This window comes from Seriola lalandi, unplaced genomic scaffold (assembly GCF_002814215.2).
Source record: "Seriola lalandi dorsalis isolate HSWRI2012SDOR001 ecotype SW California unplaced genomic scaffold, Sedor1 jcf7180002054561, whole genome shotgun sequence".
Classification (NCBI taxonomy): Eukaryota; Metazoa; Chordata; class Actinopteri; order Carangiformes; family Carangidae; genus Seriola; species Seriola lalandi.
This window is the reverse complement of record NW_019525114.1, coordinates 1,633,657-1,648,883: the sequence shown is the minus strand read 5'-3', so window position 1 is coordinate 1,648,883 and position 15,227 is coordinate 1,633,657. Positions and strand designations below refer to the sequence as shown.

At 37.5% G+C, this 15,227-nt stretch overlaps 1 protein-coding gene across 1 annotated transcript; it reads left to right on the top strand.

Moving 5' to 3' along the window:
• The first annotated feature begins 143 nt into the window (after positions 1–143).
• On the top strand, positions 144–11,844 carry LOC111662337 (immunoglobulin-like and fibronectin type III domain-containing protein 1). Its single transcript, XM_023416168.2, has 24 exons — positions 144–1,118; positions 3,521–3,588; positions 3,789–3,911; positions 4,015–4,148; positions 4,272–4,371; positions 4,454–4,495; positions 4,585–4,630; positions 4,727–4,910; positions 5,064–5,177; positions 5,325–5,487; positions 5,609–5,881; positions 5,996–6,619; positions 6,719–6,843; positions 6,934–7,075; positions 7,218–7,511; positions 7,605–7,901; positions 8,001–8,180; positions 8,304–8,432; positions 8,528–8,836; positions 8,938–9,023; positions 9,138–9,330; positions 10,007–10,303; positions 10,840–11,166; positions 11,275–11,844. Exons 2-24 carry the CDS (start codon positions 3,537–3,539, stop codon positions 11,277–11,279), a joined length of 4,239 nt encoding a protein of 1,412 aa, XP_023271936.1. The 5' UTR covers positions 144–1,118; positions 3,521–3,536; the 3' UTR covers positions 11,280–11,844.
• The last annotated feature ends 3,383 nt before the right edge of the window (positions 11,845–15,227 follow it).

The window sequence follows — 15,227 nt, the reverse complement described above, 5'->3', positions numbered from 1 at the left end:
TATGTGTGGGTTTGGTGTAAATAAATATTTCATACCGCTATTGTGATGTGGAATTTTTAATCTGCGTGTCACTTTAAAAAACAGTTAAACACTCAGAGAAAAGAGAAAATATATTTAAATGTATAACAAATCACAAAAAGTACTGTCATCATTTAAACATATGATGATAGACTTTGGCATATACTGTGGCCCTGTGTCAAGTCTCGACATAACCAAGTATGAAAATCCATGCCACTTGTTCACCTCCATGAAGGTTTATGTGAATAATTTATGTTCAGTCTTCTTGTATTACCTCTCTGGGCATATTTTTTGTGGGGTCAGACATTAGTCCAAGTTTAGAGTCACTGAAGAAGAGAGGGTCAACAGTTGCACCCAAGGCTAAAACATGTCGGACTAGTGCAGGATGACACCTCTCAGTTTCAAAGACAAGTTCTAATTGCAATGCTAAAATAAATGTTAACTTATTTCTCATCCTTTTAACAAGACATTCAAAATAACTGTGGCTCATTAGTATCAGAATGAGGTGAGGTTCAGCTTGTTTTGTTTGCTTCTCATCTGATAAATCCAGAACAGTGTCAGAATAAATAAAAACATCCATGCAAATTGTCTAATTTTTAGGATAGACTTTCAGCACTTGAAAATCACGGTTCATTAATTCTGACATTTCTTAACATGCAAAAGATCTAAATTTAATTGACACTTACCTCTTAAATGCTGGGATGAGGATCAGGCAGCCTACATGTGCAATTAAGCTAATGGAGAGGCAGCTCAGCCCATGGCACCTCTATGTCACTTCCCATGAGACTTCCCTTTTTAATAAGAGCAGCCAAAAGCACCCTGCTGCAGTTCTAAAGCTTAAATTCCACTTTGGAGGGAGGGTTTACAGAGCTTCACTGCTGCATTTCCTCTGGTGCCCCCTTTTCAAGAACCTATAGCACTTTAGGGCCAAAGTGTATGTCAGTAAACCTATCCCTGAGAGCCACGGTGAAAAAGCAGTGGGTTAGGTTGCTCTGAGTGTCTCTGAAAGGCTTTATTGCCTCTCAAAACGGAGAGCCCACACTCAAGAATCAGCAGGAACCTGGCTGGCAACAGAGAACAGCAGTTTACTTGAAAAAATAGTAAGTAGAAATTATCAATACTGGGCAAAATTCCTAATTACTAACAGATGCTTAGGTATTTCATCAAAATCCTCTTAATTCTATAAACCCATGTATGTATAAAAGTATATGTTCTATGTGCTTATTTGACAGCAGTTTGCATATATGTAATATTGCATGTTTATTAACTTTATGTTTAAATGGTACAGAGATCTAATTAGTTATTGTAAGTCAGAGTTCAAATTAAAATGGCATGCTGATTGCAACTTATGTTTCCAGTTTTTCTTAAGTTCAATACAAAGAGCGGAACCATGGTGAAATGAATAGTGATGTTTATATTAGATATTTTTAAAAAGCAGAACTCATTTAAAAAGGACAATTTTGATGAAAAATCTGTGCAGATGCAAGACAACAGTGGTAGTTGATGAAAAAAGGACACTTATTTGTGTTTTGGCACTAAAATCACCCCTTCACTTCTGTCCTACAAAGATCTGGGGGTTACATTACTTTGCTGAGCTTTAAAGTGATATCTAATTAGCCATTTTATCACACAAAAACGACAAAGTACAAGTGTGTGCTGTGCTATTAAATGGAGCTGAGAAATTTAAGACAGGGACCTGACAACTTATTCATAAATCAGTTCACTCATAACACCCCTTTGCAAAGCTATTTTTTCACTCAGACAAATATAGCTTCACAGCAGTGTACCAAGTGCATAAAACTATTAAATCTGCAGGTACTTCATCAAGTGACAGAACTGAGCATAATTCATTTTATTCTATTTCATCCATTTGTTTTATGCTTTTATGATTATCATAAGGGCTGGATTTTACCCGCTGTCTGTTTTATACTTGTTTAATTTATCATGACCTTTATGAGTGATACTTGTCTTCATCTGTCTTTGTTTAAGTGAGCTCAATAGGGACAAATTCCAATCAATCATGTTGATATGGCAATAAAGTATTGAATCTTATTTTAATCAAATTTAATGTGAATAGTTTAAGAGGCTATCAAATATAATCCAAGAAAAAAAGGCTCCTGTCTTTGGACTAATGAGATCAGAGATGACATAATGAGATCTTAAAATTAAGTTAAGATTCACAGAAGCCCAGTGAGGACAGAGTGCTCATATTACATTATACTTGGCCATTCAACATACACTAAAATGTTTACATCACATATACTGTATGTAGAAGTGAAATTTACATATATGATATTTAATCTAATTCAAATTCTACTTGTCAGATTAAATCTTAATAAAAGCAAATAACGTTTATGTTTCTTTAAAAATGGGATGCTCTTATGTCATATATCAGTATGCTATATCATTCTTATTTTAATCTTATTTTTTGTAAAACAAATGATTAAATTACTAAATAATTAATAATTATAACAGATTATTTTTCTTTACTTGCTGACACGTTGATGATTATTTGATTTGTCCTGTATGCTGTCTTGACATGATGTGACTGAAGTTTGCTCATAAAGCAATATATTGGCTTTTGAGTCTGGAGTATGAAACCTGACTAATTATGTACTTCTTCAGAAGTTAATTATTAACTGATTAAAAGTGATTAAGACTATACTTCATCAATGTGACGTTTTATAGTTTCAGAAAACTTTTGATTTAATGACAACTATAGAAAAAACCACCCACATGAAAATATTTGCCTGTAGTGACACATTTTTATTTCATCTTTTTATCTTCTCACTTCCTCCTTCAGAAAAGTCAGGGCTAAACAGAGAGAAAAACCGAAATACAAAGATGTTTATAACTAATGTTACATTTGCAGTCAGCTACTTCCTGAGTCAGATAGATGGTTTTATGAGGTATGTGACCTACAGCCGGCAAAAGTAGGCCTGTCACTTGTAGGAATCTACACAGGGAATGTCAAGTATTTTGATCACAGGAATTCTTCCACTTATGGTCCAGATAGAATTACCAACTCATGGCACCTTGCACCATTTGCCTGAAATATAGATATCCTTCTCTTTGTTTAACAGTGACTTCCCACAATAAAATTGACACTTCAGTATTATGTAGCCCACTTTTTTTGTTATTGAGAAGAATAAATTATGTCCCATTACATGTTTACTGTCTCACCAAGGATAGACATTATTAAAAATGCCTCAACATAAAATAAAAGTGGACATACTGTTAAAACAATAAGTGATATCCATTGCAGATTCGGACTATCTGGAATGGGAAATCTTATGGCTTTTAACAGTGGTCAAGATTTGTACATTAGCTCCAGATTACACTGAAATCCCATTATAAGATGTGCATTGACATGGGAACAAATAACCCTATTAAAAAGTCCAGCAACTGTCAAAGTGAAGACCAATTAAGATGGTATATAAGCAAACAATGCTTTCACTTTTTAGTATTTTAAAAGTGCATTGTAATACTTTTGCATTAACAGAGAAGCTGCTGTCAAGATGTTTAAGATACGTAAAACTAAAGATGAGGAGCCGACTGCTCCAGGGCAGGGTAAGTAACTTTACGGTTTCAAAACTTCCCCTTAACTGTATGTTACTGCCAAACAACTTACATGATCAAAACTATTTGTATGCATTTGTCCTTTCTTGAGACATAGTATGTCTACTAAATTTTATCAAAGTGATTTAATCCAATAGAAATATTCTTCAAGTTCTTCATAAATGATGCAATTTATTCTTATTTAATCACAGTGAGGATTAAAAAGAGGTCAAGGGTGCCTGGAGTAATGATCACCCAATTTGTGGAAGAACTGCCTGAAGGCATGAGCACACCAGATTTCACTCGGAAACCAATTGCCCTGACGATTCAAGAAGGTAAGGGAGAATACCACCTCTAATTACACATATTAATTTCCTTTGACTGTGATGCCTCTAAAATAATAAACTTGCTGTACTATTCTTGTTGCCTTTCCTGCAGGAAAAGTGGCAATATTCAGAGCAATAGTTACTGGCAAACCAACACCAACTGTGACCTGGGTGAGAAATAATGGAGAAATTGATGAGAGATTCAAAATCTTGTTTGAGTCAAGTTCTGGTGAACACCAGCTGCAGGTAAGGGCATTGACCATCAGTTCATCAAGAGTGCTAAACTTAACTGACAAATCAATAAATCAATCGGAATGAACAGTAGGTCCTCTTGCACTAAAATATTATTAATCATGCATTGACTGATAGATTCCAGATGTATCAGTGGATCAAGCTGATACCTACAAGTGTTTTGCCGAAAATGAATATGGAAAAGCGATTGTAACTGCTGCCTTAAATATTATTGAAGGTGAGGTCCACTATATATTAAATTAAAACTAAATAAGATAAATTACATCTGTCTCATGTCACTTTAATTTCTTCCATTTTAGTTGGCTATAAGAAGAGCAAAGCTATGCAACAATCAAGAACAGGTACACAGTCTTTAATTAATTTTAATAATGCAATGTCAATCATGCATTGAACTGAAATAGTAACTATGCTGCTTGTTGTGTTGTTATAGCTATCCGAGAGACACCTGAGGATTTCAAAAAGGCCTTAAAAAATACGTAAGTAATATTGTAAATTTAGAAAGGACACTTTTTTCCCATCTAGCCCTGTATGATTATTACCTTAGTGATTAATATTTGAATTTGTTATTGAAGGGTTGACATGGACGCAAAAGAAGAGACAAAACCACAAATTGATGACGCGTTTTGGGATTTGTTGATGAGCGCAGACAAGAAAGATTATGAGAGCATATGTGGAGAGTATGGCATTACTGACTTCCGTGGGATGCTGAAAAAATTGAATGAAAAGAAGATTGAAAGGGAGCAAGAACAGGAAAAGGTACGATATGTTTCAGCATCATCTATATTTTAACATAGAGCACCTACACAGCCTGAAATCAAAAATAATAAGATAGAATGTCTTTATACAAGTAATGCCAACTCTAAAATTCTAATATTTGTAAGTTTTGTTCCCTGACTCCAATGACTACAGGTTGTTGAAAGACTTTGCAACCTAAAGCCCATTGAACTGAAAGATTCTGGTGCTGCAGAGTTTGAACTTGAAATGGCACTCAAAGACCCTACCAGCAAAATCTTCATATATAAGGTAAGCCGTTTTGTTTTAAATTTGTTCTTAATAGTTAATAAATTAAATGACAGCACTAAAACTCATATAACAGACTCTGCAACACAAATACATTTTCATGCATGCTTCATACTGCAACAACTTTTGTGATCACTTATGTTTGAACAGGATGGCATTATGATTCCCTTTGATGCTGACGCAGAGGTAAAACACGGATTGAAGCAAGTTGGGAAGAAGTTTGTGTTTAGCATCAATGGTGTTAACCCCGAGGATGCAGGATTATACCAAGTGGAGGTTGATGGAGTTAAGATATTCTCGACTGATTTAAAACGTAAGACGATGCATGAGATTAATTATCTACATACTTCTAATGTTGTAAGACAAGGCTACATGAGTTGTCCTGTGATGGGAAATACCAGAGGTTAAGCTATTATATTTTGTGTTTTGTCTAGTTCCCTCTGTAGACTTCTTGGTCAAGATTCAAGACGTGACAGCAGAGGAAAGAGAGGACGCTGTGTTTGAGTGTGTCGTCTCACAACCACTGAAAAAGATTACTTGGATGGGCAAGAATATCGCACTGGAGCAAGGGGACAAATTTGATATCATTGTGTCAGAGGACATGCTGATTCACACACTGGTGGTAAAGGACTGTATGCTTTTGGACAAAGGAATTTATGCAGCTGTGGCTGGACTTAAATCCTGCAGTGCCTGGCTTATAGTGGAAGGTACATTTCAAAACTTTAAAATTTTATTTTTTCAGACTGTTCAACACACGTTATATTGAAAATGTACCATAAAGAAATGAAAATATCCTGGTACTCTGTGTTTTTTTTAATCAGCTGACAATGATCCAAATGCACGCGGAAAGAAGAAAGCCCGCAAAACAACCCGAGCAGGAGGTGGTGGAGCCGATCTTCTGAAAATTGCTGAGGAACAAAATGCTAAGATACAGATAGAGAGAGAAGAGTTGGTTGCAAAGGCAAAGGCAGAGGCAGAAGCAGCAGCTGCAGCAGCCGCAGTGGCTGCAGCTGAGAAAGCAGAAGCCGAAGCTATAGCTAGATCAGAGGCAGAAGCCAAAGCCAAAGCTAAAGCTAAAGCTAAAGCTAAAGCTAAGGCGAAGGCAAAGACAAAAGCAAAGGTAAAAACGGAGGCAAAGGCAAAAGCGGGAGAAGGGGAGGATAAAGCAGAAGGAACCACTGATGTAGGGGAGGAAGAGGAGGAAGAGGAGGAAGAAGATGTAGAAGAGGACGAGGAGGAAGATGATGTGGAGGAGGAAGAAGAGTCCGAACTAGCAGAATCTACATCATCATCTGATTCAAAGCAGCAGGTAAAAGCAAAGAAGGAAGCAAAGAAGGGAGCAAAGTTGGGAGATGCTCAGGTTGCTGATACTGAAGAAGAAGACCCTGTTCAAGAGAAAAGAAAGAGAGTGAGGGCAGGTCCACTTGTCCCTGATACAGTCATTGGTGAGACACGTCAGAACATAGTTAAATTAAATTCTAAGCACTGCTATGTTTTGAATGTATTTCTGTTCAAAGTTAACAGTAAGGTTGTTTTTCCTTTAGACCCTGGAGTTTACTTCACCGGAGGACTGTCAGATGTAACTGTCATCATTGGCACTGATGCAGAACTGGTCTGCAGACTGAGCAGTGAGGAATGTGATGGAGTCTGGTACAAAGATGGGAAAGAGGTGAGGAACTCGAGAGTTGATAGAGTAATGGCTTTCATCTTTATCCCTCTGAGATCTTAGTGTGTTTACATGAGTGTGTGTGCATTTCAGATAACAGCTACAGATGATATCTGCATTGTTAAAGATGGGACTTATCGCAAACTAATTATCAAAAACTGCAAAGAAGATGATGTTGGGAAGTACCGATGTGAAGCTGATGGGCGTAAAACAGAAGCTGTGCTAAATGTTGCAGGTACTGTATTCAGAATCGATTTGGGGTACTCACACTGAAGGAACACAAAAGGGCAGCCACTGTGATAATGTATACAACAATATTCTTTTCCGCCCAGCAGTTTAAAGTCTCAGTTTTGAAAAGATGTTCATTTTTTTACTAGATCCTCCGAGAATTAATTCTGATGACCTCACCGACTTCATAAAACCTGTTATAATCAAATCTGGCAAAGACGCAGCCTTTAAGCTGTCCTTTGTTGGCCGTGAACCCATGAAGATCCAGTGGTACAATGAAGGCGAAGAGCTGTTGGAAGACACCCATATCAAGATTGAGAAGTCGTCTTCACACAGTCGCCTGCTGCTGACAAAGTGCCAACGCAAAACCACAGGAGAAATTAAGATTAAGATTAAAAATGAATGTGGAACAACTGAGGCCATTACGCAGCTTATTGTTTTAGGTTTGTACATCTTAACAACTGCATGTTCTCAATGTGTACTATAATACAAGACATGGATATGAGCACAGTTGTTATTCTTTCGTCTTACTACAGATAAACCAACACCACCCCTTGGCCCTGTGGATATAATTGAAAGTTCGTCAACTTGCATTGAGTTCAATTGGAGGCCTCCCAAAAACAACGGAGGTTCGCCTATCACCGACTACATCCTGGAACGTCAACAAATTGGCCGAAACAGCTGGAAGAAGTTAGGCAAGATTGGGCAAGAGCCTAAATACAGGGACACTGATGTGGATCATGGAAGAAAGTACTGCTACCACATCAGGGCTGAAACCGATCAAGGCATCAGTGAGATGATGGAGACCGACGACATTCAGGCAGGGACGAAGGGTAGGCTTTTTTAAGAAGTCTCAAGTACTTCATGTGTTGTTAGGACTTTGTGTGAGTCAATTAAAAAGTGACTGTTGTCCCATTTTATCTTTCTTTTAGCTTACCCTGGACCTCCTTCTACACCAAAAATTGTTAGTGCCTTCAAAGACTGTATAAATCTTGCTTGGTCTGCACCTTCTAATACTGGAGGAACCAACATTTTGGGATACAATGTGGAGAAACGCAAGAATGGCAGCAATTTGTGGGGCCTTGTCAACCCACCCGATGAGCCCATTAAAGGTACAAAGGAGACATTTTACAATTATTGACCATGCTACGAATTGCTACGGAAGTACGGCAACTGCAGAACTAATGATGTTATTTTTTTAAAAGCGTTATCCATACTGTTTGTCATGCCAACAGAGAAAAAGTATGCAGTGAAGGACGTTGTTGAAGGTATCGAGTATGAGTTCCGTGTATCAGCTATCAATATTTCTGGTGCTGGAGAGCCAAGTACACCCTCTGAATTTGTGATCGCAAGGGATCCAAAGAGTGAGTGACAAGCCCAAATCATCTATTGTATATCATTGCTGCCTCACTGCTTAATTTTTGATAACTCAATGCTTCAACTGTTCTTAATCTTTCAGAGCCCCCTGGTAAAGTTATCGACTTGAAGGTGACAGACTCCACATACACCACCTTATCGCTGGGCTGGACCAAACCCATCGAGGAGGAAGGGGTCCAAGATGAGGCTAAAGGATACTTTGTGGAGCTCAGACCAGCAGAAAACCCAGAATGGAGTTGCTGTAACTCTAGTGCTATCATTATGACCTCATACACTATTATGGGTCTGAAGTCTATGGCCATGTACTGGGTAAGAGTTGTAGCCACCAATGAGGGTGGGAAAGGTGAGCCTCAAGAGTTGGACAACTATATCATCGCAATGCCTCCTCCAGGTGAGTGATGAACTGCCTACTGTCAGAATTTGATACATATTCCCTTCATTAAATCGCTTTTCTTATTAATTTTGTCTAACACTCTTCCTACATTGTTACAGTGAGACCTCAATTCACTGACAGGAAAATAAAGAACTTCATGGTAATGAAAGCTGGGAACTCTACTCGAGTCAGCTTTAACTTTCAGGTTCAGTATAATATTCATACGAAAATAAGTTGTTTTATTTAATGTCCCATCTAAAGAGACAGAATAAACACTTTGCTGCTGCTCTAGAAAAAAAGTATCTTCTGTTGTTGACAGGCTTCTCCAATACCAACAATTACATGGCTCAAGGATGGCCTGCCTGTAGGCAAGCATGTGACCGTTAGCAACTCAGACACGTCATCGCAGTTAATGATCCCTTCATCAGAACGCCATGACACTGGGATCTACACCATCATTGTGAAGAACATTGTTGGTCAAGAGACCTCTAGTGTTGAGATAAGAATCACAGGTAATGCTTATCCTTATCAAATATAAGTGAAATCATTGCCAAAGGTTGTGTGGAGTTATACATTATGTTTGTATGATTATTGCAAAGTGTGTGAAGGAAACAAAACGCTTCACCACATTTCTAGCATTCAGAATTAAAAGATAATAAGTTAATTTATCAATTACTCAACTGACTAAAAATAACATTTCACACATCATAATTTTTTGAGTTCAACAGTTGGGACTTCCAGCCTTTTAAATGTGAATATTTTCTGCTTCTGTTTTATATCAATGTAAACTGAATATTTTTGGTTTTTGGACTACTGATTGGACAAAAAGAGCAACTGGAGAATGTGGCCTATGGCTCAAGGAAGTTGATTAGCATATTTCACAACTGTCTGACATTTTAGAAACAAATCCTTTCCATTAATTAAGAAAAGTTAAGTTGACTTTGTATCACATGCAAATAAAAATAAGTCCATGCTAACTAGATAAAGGAAGAATATCTACAGTATATACAAAATCTTGTCCACAAAGGTGTTTAGTGTCTGCTACATTCTGTATTTACTGTGGACTTCAATGTAAGTGAAAAGTTTGAAATGAGCGAGACTGTGTGTGTGCAGGCATTCCCTCTGTAGCCAGCAAGAACATGCACTAACACATCAAGATACTAAAAATGGTTTCCTACCTGTTTCTAGATGACCCCAAGCCTCCAGGCCCCGTGGAGCTGGATGAGAATGTGGCAGGAACAGTAACTGTGTCCTGGACTCCTTCTCCAGATGAGAAGAAAGACGACAGGCTGCACTACATTATCACCAAGCGTGATTCTGTTAAGCGTACATGGCAAACCGTGGCAGACCATCTCTTCAACAACAAGTTCACGGCCATCAACATCATGCCGGGAAGGCAGTACAAGTTCCGGGTCTATGCCAAGAATGACATGGGGTTGTCCAAACCTTCTGAGTCAGCAACCTGGGAAGTGAAGAGAAAGAAAGGCAGGTTTAACAACAGTGATTTAAAGTTGTGTTAGAACAATTAGTATTAGTTGATCAACGGAAAATTAAATGCCAATAATTTTGAATTTTTTTTCAGCCATTTATAAAGAAAGAATGCCAAAAAATTGGCTGCTTTAGCTTCTTAAATGTGTGGATTTGCTTCTTTCTCCTTTCGTTTTGTAAAATTTCAAATTGAATGTATTTAGGTTTTGGACTGTCAGTCAGACAAAACAAGACATGAGAAGATTTAGTTTCCATAGCCTAAACAATTATCAAGTGAAAAAACCATCAGCAAATTAATCAACAATGAGAATAATTGATAGCTGCAGCCTTAACGCAGTTTAAAAGGCATCAGCCGAGGTCCAAACAGATGTAGATGAATATAGATGAATCGCTGCAAACAATACTGATTGCTTAATTAGTTGAGCCAAAGAAAATTAATCAAACACTAAAGACATGACAGCACTGAAAATGTATCAATGGTTATGTGTTATACCTTTTTAACTTTCTTCTTGCTTTTCTATTAATCATTCCAGAGACATTTTCTTTGAACCTTCCTGCCTCTAAGGACTGCAACTTTGAGACGCCTCCATCATTCTCCGTTCCACTAAAAACCCACAACAGCCCAGAGAGTTACGAGTGCTACATGAGCTGCGCAGTGACAGGAAACCCCAGACCCTATGTTACCTGGTACAGGAATAACATCAGCCTCAACACCAACACTAACTACTACATCACCAATACATGTGGGGTCTGCTCCATGGTGATACTCAAAGTTGGGCCCAAGGACAGTGGAGATTACACAGTCATAGCAGAAAACCCTCTGGGCAGGGTGGAGTGTTCAACTAAACTCGCTGTTAAAGGTAAAAGCTCCTTCACAGTTTTTTCTTTCTTTTTTTATTTATTTCTTATGTCCTCACTCTCTTGTTGTTTGTTGTAACAATTCCCTTCTCTTCCTCTTCCTCCTCCAGATTAGGATGAAACTGTGCTCCTGAACTCCTGACTAAGCCTGCTCCATTTAAATGCATGGAAGGTGCCAAATTGAAACCTGTTGTTATCTGTTTGTTGTTTTGTTCTTGTTTTTTTTTTTTTTTTGTGAATTATTGTATTAATGTGTTTAAATACACTGAGAGAAAGAAAGGAAGAACTCTTGATAACAATCCACAAATGCAAAAAGCACTGATAACAAATGTCAAAGATTCAGACTTTAGAATTTATCTACCGCATGCAAAGAAGACTTTGAGGAGGGACATTTGAGATTCAGCATTAGAGATATGCTAATCCTGCACCCAAACATGTTTATTTATTGACCTATTTTTCCTGGAGCTGCGACTACAGTAAGTTTCCTCTTCTGTTTTCTGAATAAGACAGAACATTTACTGATTCTTCTGAAGTTACCATCTCATGGATAATTGACATGAAATTGAAATTGATATGATAATATGGCTACAACTGAGTATGTTTTAGTGTGTGTATGTTTAGTGTTTGAATTATTAATCATTGTGCAAAAATGTAAATAAATCCATTAAGTTCAACGCGAACGACAGTGTCTTCACTTTAACTTAAGTTTAATCATGAGTCTGGTGCTCTGAGCTAAATACTAGTGTTAGTGTGCTAACATGCTCAGAATAATAATGTTCATACGCAGATGTTTAGAGGGTCATGTTTAACAGGTTCACCACCACAGTTTAGCAAGGTAACACAAAGTACAGCTGAGGCTGACTGGGAAATGGTTTATTCACAAATCAAAAAACTGGACAAATTAAAATGTTGACCATGTTGGTGCCAAAGAAAAAGTCAGAGAACCAACTCATGAACCGTCATTAGGGTGCATTGTTTAGGTGCCATGGGTGTTTGCCAATGCATCTAGATGCTAGATATTTCAATAAATATAATATATAAATAATAATAAAAATAATAATAAAACATTTTGACCTGTCATGTTAGATGAAAAGTTTGGCAATCACCAAAGTCAAAAGCATTCATCCTCTGGGAATGCATGTACCAGCTTTCATGGCACGGCTGAAATATTTTTCAGTCTGAACCAGATTGTAGTACTGGCCGACCATCATTACCATCCATAGAGCTTCTTGCATTCTAACCTGCAGTCTGGCTAAAAAGAAAAAAACAAAGGGAATAATATATCCTGGCCATAACTTCTGTGCTCCAAGATGTCAATATACAGACTCAGGCACTGGCCTTGTCTCTGTCTATATTTATTGTTGCATTCAGGCACAATCCAACCATTCATCATTCTGTAACACCAAATATAAATCCATGCTTGGACAAAAAGATAGCACAAATATAAAGTTCCAAATGTTGTTATTTGGCCTCAAATATACTAGATCCTTGTTTTTGTACATTTAGAAATGATCAAGTACTGAGGTACATCATTTTCTGCCTGTACTTAACCAGTATTTGACTGTGAAGTGGCTTGTTTGCTGCAATCACATTGGGTTTTGCACACAGCCGTGGTATACCGTGAGGCATTTATTGTGCCTTTCCATTTTGTCCCTTCACATGCACTGCTTCCGCTTTGCCAACTGTCACATGGCTTCAAATTTCTCTTTTACTGCGAGCATGTGTTTGCACGCTTTCAGAGGATATCGCTGAGTCTATTATGGAAAGTCATAAATGATAAAATTTCATGTGCATGACTAAGTGCAACCTTGCAAACAACTGCACATCTTCCTGTGTAAAGTCCGGGGACACACTAATATTATCAGTAGCCACATAGCATCCTGTTATTATTGACACAACTCTTGACTGGGAGTTTACTATGGGCTTTGACATTTAAAAGCCTCTCACCCCATACCAAAAGTACAGAGCAATACTTTGTAGTGATATGCTAAGAAAAACATTACATGCAAGTCAATATAATATTGGCTGTAGATATATAGGTTTCCTTTAATTTGCCAAATTACAAGACACTTTCTTCCTTTGACAACATAAGCATATGGATGCTGAAGATGCTTTTTCACAACTTAGACATTTTTAGCCATTTCATCTTAGTTTAATTATTATAACTGAATGGGATCAATGTGGTGTGCTTTAACAATGAAAATAAATACAAAAATTAAAAAAAAAAAGTGTGCCAACACACAGATGAAGTTACCTTTGTACATGTTGCGTGGGGTTATGTGATGTAAGCCTGTTTCGTCATTGTTTTGTATGGCAGAATTCAAGGCTCCTGACTTCAGTGACCCCTTGCAATAAATGCCTCTAAGAACATCAAGCCTCTCATATCAGCTTCCCATGCCTGAGAACAGTCATAGTTCCTGTGCCACGCACCCACTTTTATTACACTGCTTGAAATATCCACACACACACACATTCGTGCTCAAACTGAGCATAGCTTTGTTATTACTAAGACCAATGACTGGGTTATGGTTTAAGGTGCCAGCAGGCCAGACTCCATGAGTAATCTGAACGATTCAGGACATGTACTGTAAGTAAATGCCTTCAAAGTGTGTACAAAAGATACTCAGTACATTTCTCATTTTGAAATTCTTAAAAATAACCAGTAAAAGTCCTTGTTAATCATAACAACAACTTAATTTATTTATAAATTTAGTTATTTAAAATTATTTTTCTTTCTCCTCATAAGGCTGGTGCGGCTCTGAAGCAGTCACGCCAAATTATCTGTCAGTGGGATGGTGCTGTGGATTCATATTCAGCAGTATTCCTGTGATTTTTATACTCAGAATTAATGCTGATGATTGTTTCTCTGTGCTCAAGCAAAGTTGCAATATGAACATAAATCATGTTACCAGTGAATCCAACCTGCAAAGTAAGAAAGTTCAGCTTGCCAGTGGCAGAGAAGCAACAACTTGTTGGAAAAAGACACAACTGTAACTCCTCAGAGAAACTCCCACTCTATCGCACTTCTTTTTTAATAGTGTTTACTGAAGCAGATTTACAGAGAAAAGCTGAAGGAATAAAGAGAGCTGTCTTCATTGGCTGATGTGTTGACGTTTCTCCACAACCGCTATTAACAGTCTTGGCACAGCTTATCTTAACTCAAGACGGGTGACATATTCATCATCATTACACAATTTTATTTCTCCCATCTATTAAAACAACAATTATCAGCCTATACGCTTGTTCACAGCTGGTCGGGCTAATAAAGTGGAGATAGCCCAAATTAAATACAAGGGGATGCGCAATCTGTTTCCAGTAGGTACAAAGAATTTAGAGGGTATGTGCTTCCTTTGTTTTTCTCCATACCGTTTTAATGCCAACAGTGAGGCTGGTCTTTTATAGATTACCTTGAGTCATAAAATATATGACTAAGTCCTCCTTTGCGGCAAATTTACATTTAAATTACTTTCAGTTAAACTGTAGTTTTTATCCTTAATAATACTTACAGAGCAGCTTCAAGTGCACCTGGTACTGAGCTAGGAATTGGTTATAGCTGCTTTACAGCTGGCCTTTATTACATGTTGGCAACCGCCTCAGCAATAACAATTTTTCTCCTGCTTTATTATTAGTAGTGAAGGTTCACCAAGTGAGTTTTTTCTTTGTTGTTGTTGATTTCAGCTCAGACATGATGCTGATTGGATATATCTCTAACTTGATGTGAAGCAAGTAAATACACAACTGATCTCAACTGAGTATCCATAAACCCGTACTACCTTAAAGTAGCACATTAACTTCAACATGACCAGAGAGTCTGTGACCAAATGACAATTAAGAGATTAAACGCTTCCTGTGCTCACACTGTTAACCATGTATTATGTTTACACTTGGTATTCAAGACTGCTCAGAGTCCCCTCAATAAACACACTGTATTTTTAGTTGGTGTCAATAGGAGTCATTAGTGCATCTAAACGTTAATCTAATGTTTTGTTGTTCTCGTATTTTCATAAGAGTGTCAACACGAGCAGACTTGGCTGTCAACACTAAGCTCTGACTTCAGACTTGT